The 8,166-nt window shown below is 32.9% G+C and overlaps 1 protein-coding gene across 1 annotated transcript; it reads left to right on the top strand.

The window, feature by feature from the left end:
- Nucleotides 1–241: 241 nt before the first annotated feature.
- LOC133181086 (dopamine receptor 1-like) lies at nt 242–2,716 on the top strand. Its single transcript, XM_061315631.1, has one exon. The coding sequence runs from the start codon at nt 1,336–1,338 to the stop codon at nt 2,524–2,526; it is 1,191 nt and encodes a 396-aa protein (XP_061171615.1). The 5' UTR covers nt 242–1,335; the 3' UTR covers nt 2,527–2,716.
- The last annotated feature ends 5,450 nt before the right edge of the window (nt 2,717–8,166 follow it).

Below are 8,166 nucleotides of genomic sequence, written 5' to 3'. Positions count from 1 at the left end.
ATTAATCAAATTAATAATATTACATTATCAACAAATTAAGGAAATTAAATCTGATTTATGAGGAAGTTCATGTATCTGTAACAGTTTTTTCTTCTATTTATAGCACACAAGAATGCATTGATTCCATTCCCCGGAATCATCCGTAGAACATTTATTTATGAGGTACTTCCTTTTTCCGATCCTAGCTTATGAGACACTTATTATTAGAATATGAATTGAGATTGAATAAACATGAATAAAACATCAATTATTTACGCTATAAATAATGCTAATTTGTCCCAAGACATGTTGATTTTCCGTCCTCTTGCATACACTCCAATGCGCCATCTGCCCCTTTAACGATTTGTAAGGCATTGATGTATCACAGCAGACCAGTACTGCACTGCTTTTCTTTCTCCTATAGCTTGTGATTGCCCGCGATTCAATTCGACATCGGAATCTATAAAGAAAAACAGGGAAGGACGGACTTCGGCACAATAAGTTATGCTGCTATTTGTCTGTTTGAACTGAGCATGCGCGGAAAGGCCTAGAGGGTGTAGGTAAACAGCACAAGTTCAAATAATAATTTGTTGTGTGTGAGAAAACAGGTAAACGCTTAAGAAAACTTTACAATTCAGTGGAATGAAAAAGAATCACGTTAGATTGTTGATGAAACGGATTAAATTCTCATTATTTTTAGACACGAAGGGAGAGATATCATTTCATTCTCCTTACAAGCAGCGGACAACTAGCGTTACTTAGGATGAATTTTTCTTTAAGATTTAAGTGTAAATGAAAATATAAAGAAAAATGAGAACGTTTTCATTCACTGTGATTTAAATGTGCTGTTTTATTTTTAACCTGGATCATACGATGTTTAATATCCGTGTGTGGAAGAAGTAAAATTATACAGGTGTTTAATTAACTTAAAAAATAAACAAAATCCAGTTAGAAGGAATTCTTCATCTATTTTGGATGTAAAAAAAAAAGTGAGACTGTTTTTCTATGCATATGCATATTTGACAACGCCAAAGGTTGTGAATATTAAACTTGGTATGTAAGTTAAAGGATATTTATCGAATATACACAGAAGTGTTTGTTCCAAACTTCTCGCAAAACGAAAACTCGGGATCGATCTAAAGTCGCTAAATGTTTGCCAAACTAACACTTGAAGAAGAAGGGGAACAAAAGCTTAACGGCGTATTCTACCGGTGCCAAACAGTATAGACCAAAAGGACCGGAACATTGCAGGGAATGGGCTGAATTCTTCAATGTTTGCTCAAGAATTTAATCAAGTGAGTGTGCAATTGCCAATGCCAAACCAGGAGACGTCGTGTTTCAATTCTTTGATTGAATATGGTAACAAATTTTACTTCGTTTAACTTGAATTCAACAACCGTTGCTGTATCTTACGAATTGCTGAGCAATGTTACTAGCATAAACAACATCACGGAGTCGTTACAGAAGGAAGAGGCCACTGGAGAGGCCTATACTCTAGCAGAGAGCATCATAATAGGGACAATTTTGTCTCTGTTCATTTTTGCGGCTGTTTTTGGAAATGTGCTCGTGTGTGTGGCTGTGTTTAAGGATAGAAGACTCAGACATCGGACATATGCTTTCATAGTCTCTTTAGCTATAGCTGATCTGCTAATGGCCTTGTTAGTTATGACATTTGCAGTCGTCAACGACATTTTAAACAAGTGGGTTTTTGGACCTGTCTTCTGTAACATTTGGATTTCTTCCGATATTAACTGCTCTACAGCATCCATCTTAAATTTGTGCGCCATAAGTCTGGACAGATACATTCACATAAAAGATCCATACAAATATAAAACTTTCATGACTAAGAAAATGATGGTCATCATCATATCCACTGTGTGGATTTCGTCCTTGACCTTGTCATTTTTACCAATTCACTTGCAATGGCATCGCAATGCGGAAGACCGATACAAACCTATTCCAGAAAACGTTTGTTTGATGGATCTCAACCCTGTGTATTCTGTAGTTTCATCAACCATTAGCTTTTACTTACCCTGTATTATAATGCTTATTATTTATATGCAGTTGTACTGTGCCGCACGAAGCCATGTCAAGGAAATACGCAAGACAAGTTTTCACATGCCAAACGGCGGTAAAGGAGGGGGATCCGGGTCCAAGGACCACAAAGCTGCCGTGACTTTAGGAATTATTATGGGTGTTTTTCTGTTGTGTTGGATGCCTTTCTTTGTGATGAATTTGGTGGAAGCATTTTGTAAGTGTGTTCCTATAGTGATGTTTAAAATTTTAACTTGGCTGGGATATGTGAACTCATGCTTAAACCCAATCATTTACAGTATCTTTAACAAAGAATTTAGGCACGCTTTCCGAAAGATCCTCTTTCCCGATTCATGTAAATGCGTGAGACCTAAACGCAATAGTTATGCACAGAGTAGTAGGTCAACAACCAAATCTTTAATTCCAAAATCGGAGTATATCATGCATTCGATAGAAAACGGGAACAGGAGGGATTGCAAAGAACCTTTATGTGCAGAGGCCACACCTCTTTAGTTACACGTGATAAAAGTGATTGAAGGGGTCAAAGGTGTGCTCGATTTTCTTTACTCGTTAACACTGATATTAATGGTAACAAAACCGTTGCAAAGAGCTGTGATTCATTTTGTTTTGCATGTTTTTTATGTTCAGATTTCCGATATATATGTATATAAGTGTGTAATCCAAATCAGAATAGTTTACATAGGCTGGTTGAGTTGAATGATGTTTTCATTTCTACTGAAATTATATCACTGTTCTTGGCTATCAATACTAGTTATAGATTGTTCCGACTTGTGAAAAATCAATAAATCTCTTATGTCCACAAAAAATTAATGCCACTCCGCATTAAACTGTTCCCTTTTAATTTGGTCGTTAAAATTTTGTAAAAAGATGAAACGGGTCATCAGTTTCAAAAAGATTTACCTATCATTTACCACCATGGGCCCCATATCGCATAAGTATTTCTGTATACACTGTTAGTTGATAAAGAAAATTTACTTAAACTTTTTTTTTCTAATTTGCAATACACTGCGTGGAATCTTGATGCCTTGCACAGCGCCAAGGCAGACGAACTAGCTCCCAGTAAGTTTTCACAGTGCTAGTTTATCCATTATATTAATCAAATGCAGACATAATCAAACTCGGTGACAGAGCTACCGACAAAGTGAGATATTTTCTCCCGATGTTGGGGAACTTTTCTTGTATATTTTGTAGATGAAGCGATATGAAATTTCTGATATTCTAAAGGATGCCTTATGAATTTCATTTACGTGCCATCATTTTTTTTTACAATCGACCGTAGCACACAAACACATTATTTGACTCAGATTTTCTTTTGTTTGTTGTTAAGAGTACTCATTGAAACAGAAAAAAGAATATCACAAATGGCCAGGGGTTTATAGATACATGTACGCTAACAGCCAGGCGTAACAAATGTTGTTTAGGTTTCATATTAAGTCAAAACAACAGTGTTTAGCGAATTGATTGCTAAAAATTTCCATTTTGTGAATTTTTGCAAGAGTTCTAATCTATGGTGAAAAGTAAATTATCCTTTAAAATGAGCTATTGATGGTATATGAATATCGATTAATTTGAAATAGAATGAAAACGATTTCCATCGTTAGCGAGGACAAATATTGTCAAATATCATAATCAGGAATTGTTTGTAGGGTTGTTCGAGATCAATTGTCAATGAATAAGGTTTTCAAGCTAGTGGCAAGATGTGAAGAATACGTTAGTAATGGTCTCAGATTTATTTACCCAAAACTAGTCCCTAACCAATTAACGACACTTCGTACTTTTAATTTTATATCGGTCCTGCATATAAAAATGAAACTCTTCGGGGTGGGGAGGGGGAATGGGGGTATCAGTGTATTTCGACAATGTTTAGTATTTGCAACGTAACATTTTGATACTACAGATATACATGTATATTATAGTGTGTGCAAGAGATTTAGTTTGTACTTGAAGTTTAATTCACAGTATAATTGAAGAGGGAAACTGTTTTTGTCCGCCTTGGGCAATCCATTTCTAATGGTTTAGCTAGATCAAACAGTTATTTATCTGATATTAACTAGATAATTTTGGTATGTTGTATATTACCAGAGTCAAAAAAATCTTTCAAAACTTAGAAAAAAAATATACGATTGAAATCCATTGAGGCGTACATTATAGTATACTTACACAAAGACAATCTTTGTTTTTTAAATATATTTATTGATGACATATCTACTTGACATTAATTTTCATGGTAATAAACAAATGAAAGGATAAAGTTGTCTTTTTTTCTATCGAGAATTCCACCATTCCTATATATTTGATGTGTGTCAAGTATGCGAATTGAACAAAGTGTTCATTATTCATCGATTTCGTGTCGATCAGAATTTTTGAAAGCTCGCGACTGAGAACTGGCTCTGTGTCACGGTTCGATGAGTATATGGATTCATTAAAGAATGGCTAAAAAGCTTGTATTCAATGAAAAATGAATTATGGCATGACATATATCGTATTTCAATATCCCTATGCAAATAATATTTGAAGCGAGTTTTCAATCACGCCATAATTTTACCCCAGAGTAGATTACTTCGATATTTTTTTTTCTTTTAAAATCTTGCCATCAAGTAAAAATGTTGGTTCAAGTATTTTGTTATAGAACATCAAGTTTATCAAAACCAAATATCAAATACTTATGTTAACAAATTCGGTCTTTTTTAAAAAAAAAGAAAACACTCTTTTTAAAGGACAATAAAATCTTTTCTATAAGAAAGAAATCTTAATCTTTAGTAATTATTTCAATTATACATTGTATGCACGAATGACTCTCCACTCCCTCCCTCACACTAAAGGAGAATTTGATATTTAATGACGATCTCCTCTTATTTTACAAAGATATTAAATTATCAAGCTTAAATGCCAAGTTTAATAGTATATTTTTGTGTCATATCAATATTTAGTGATGTACATGTACGACAGAGAGCATTATAGGTACAGATGGAAGTTCATGTGTTCTACACTAGAGCAGTTAAACAGTTATATGAACAGAGTATATATATAATTGGTAAATCTAATTTTCTTTAAAATTGTCGTAAATGTAATTTTCAAAAATTGTTAATGTAATTTTCAAAAATTGTTAATGTAATTTTCAAAAATTGTTAATGTAATTTGTAAAGCTATTGCAAATACTGTGAATCTCTTTTCTTTTTTCATTAGGAAAAAATTTTCTATACATGCATCCTCTGCAGTAATGAAAATTTCCAGTTTCATTTACTTTTGTGAGATATCCTTAAATGGACGTGTTAACCAAAAATATTTGTTTTCAATACAGATATTCAGTGTATTTCATAATGAGCGGGGTTTTAAAATTAGCTCAACTATTGAATTCACCGTAATAAAATTTTAAAGAGCATTCTCTTTTTCCTTTGTCAAATAGTTCCATTGAATCGAATTTTGTTAGGACTCTAAAAATATCTTTTATTGACATAATAATGGCAAATGTGAGTCAGCGATTATATCACCCTGCTTGTAATGTTGCGTGACAAACCAATTTAAAATAATTTTACTGGAAATTTTAATCTTTTTTTAATAAAACGGAAATGTGAAAAATTAAACCTAAAGCTTGAAATACTCTCAGAATTAACGCACCATGACCCCCTAGCAACACATTGTAAATTACCCAGGAGTGAAATAATTTTGCACCCCGTGTAATGTGATAGCTTATCGTTCATTTATTCTTTTATGAATGGATTTAACCCAAAGAATGCAAACGGTTGTGCATCCATTTATAAAATGTTATCAAGCTAAGACCAGCGTGTTTTCATTTGAGAGACGACTTGAAAGAAAGACTTATATATATATATATATATATATATATATATATATATATATATATATATATATATATATATATATATATATATATATATATATATATATATATATGTATTCTAAGTGTATTTCCTAAGAGATAAGATGCAAGGTCATGATAATAGATTTTTGTGGAATTACACAATTGCGGATGCGGATACGATTATTGAGAGCAAACAAAACACCTACGATTTTTTGATGTATTGAAATTAAAAATGTGCTTTCTTCGGACATTGAAATTTTCTAATTTTCATTCTTGGTTGTAGAGAAAAACCCAGGCTCTACTTGGTGCGTTATTAAAAATTCTACTGTAAGGTCTTCATTGCCACCAACAAATATTTAGTTATTTTTGCATCCGGGTGCAAATATAGGTGATTAAATGTCACTGAATTCCATGACCATTTTTTAAATTGAAAATTGCAATGAAATAAACTATTTTTGTAGTTCATTAAAATAAAACAATTATGAAGAAAGCAATTATGTTTATTTTCATGATGTAAATGTTGATGATTTTTTTGGAAATCTACCCATGCTTCTACATTGAAGAAGCTTACATGTAATATAATTTATATATATAAAGCAAGCGTGAATTACAGAGCAATTGGAAGTGTCTGTCATTCCTTGCATGCTGATAATCATGTGAATTTCACAGTGCTAAACGCCTTTGCCCTTTAAATCTCTCGGTCAATCAAGCTAAATCCAAATTAATAACTAACCAAACTTACATCTATGTTCGCAAATGGATTGTTTGTTCCGAAGAAAGCATGTATTGAATCTTAACCCGAAATTCAAATGTTTACCCAAGACTGATAAAGCGTCTTACATATGTCATACACTAGATGGCAAAGCAAAAAATTTGCATACTTAGCGGAAGAGATATTTGTAAATAGGTATTAATTTCCTAAATATACATGGGTAGGTATCAATGACATATTAGTCGCCTGGACTGAAATGCGTAAGAAAGTCTATATACAAAGAAAAAACACTCCTTATGTTGGTAATAAACATTTCCACATACCCACCATTAAGTAAATTTGTTCTAGTACTCACTAAATTCATTTTGTCGTATCGATGAAAACTGCCTCTGGCAATTTACATAAAATCAAGTTCAGGTGTAAATTTAATATGTATAAAGGAACTTAACGTTTCATTCTTATTTAGAAGGTTAATCCTTTTTTGTTAGGGAAATAACAATAAAGCATACGGAAATTATAATGTTTCACACTTTGTCAATGCCCCTGCCACCTGTTGGTTTTTATAAGTTCCCAAAGGCAAAGGTGAACTTTCGATCATACACGATGAGCGTTAAATCAAGGAGAAGGCTTAATGGGATATGTTTAATGAAGTATAATCTGATTAAGATCTACAGTCCTTGATTTACATAATTATACAATCTTTACATGTTAATCTAATATTGTAACACACGTCGTCCCCTCAGTGAGAAGAATACCATTACACATTTAAAATGCGTGATATGATGAAAATCTTGACAAAAACGTTTACACCCTCAGATATTTTGTTCCGGGATATGGAGAGAGAGAATCAAAGCAGATCCAATTAACAACATTCGTTATCCCGTAAGGCGGGCAGAGAACTCCTGGTACGTTTTTTGAAAAGAGTTACATTGAAATTTAATCACAGTGTCCATGTCATGAGCAAATTCATATCCGCTGAAAATTGACAATGGAATTGACACCAGCACGTCATTTCCTAAAAATCATCTATCAGACATTAATTCTTAAACAAACTGAAATATTGATTTAAAAATTGCATGATTTTACGTAGTAAATTCTCTAAAAAAAACAAAATTATGAATGAAACTAATTTATAGTGAGCTTGACACTTTGTCAAAATGGATTAAATGGATCAGATGGATGTTGAAATCTGGCATTAAGCGGCTGAGGGCAATATGAAAACCATCTATCCTTCTGTCTTCGACAATGCAGAAGTGAAACAAGAATTAGATAGAATACACGATCAGTATTTACTGGTCCCCGCTGACAAAGCAGGTAACAACATTGTCTTTGCTTGTAAGGCTCATTATTTGAATTATATTTTAGAGGAACTAGGATTTAATTCTGCTAGTGGTAATCCAACTTAAACCCATAGCTCCCTTTCTAAGAAAAAAGTTCTTCAAAACCGTATGTCAGTTTTAAATATTTTTAGAATTCTCAACCTATACTGGATTCCAAAACTCCATAAAAACTTGAGTTCTAGTAAATGTTCTACCAAGCCCCTTTCTCTACTCCTCTCGTAAGATATTTACAGCAGAGAATTACTTCAGGAGTACTG

The sequence above is a fragment of the Saccostrea echinata genome, unplaced genomic scaffold (assembly GCF_033153115.1).
Source record: "Saccostrea echinata isolate AGI-Se365-2 ecotype Australia unplaced genomic scaffold, CSIRO_AGI_Sech_v1 ptg000008l, whole genome shotgun sequence".
NCBI lineage: Eukaryota > Metazoa > Mollusca > Bivalvia > Ostreida > Ostreidae > Saccostrea > Saccostrea echinata.
Note: the sequence above shows the minus strand (reverse complement) of the source record. Positions and strands in the feature narration are given on the sequence as shown.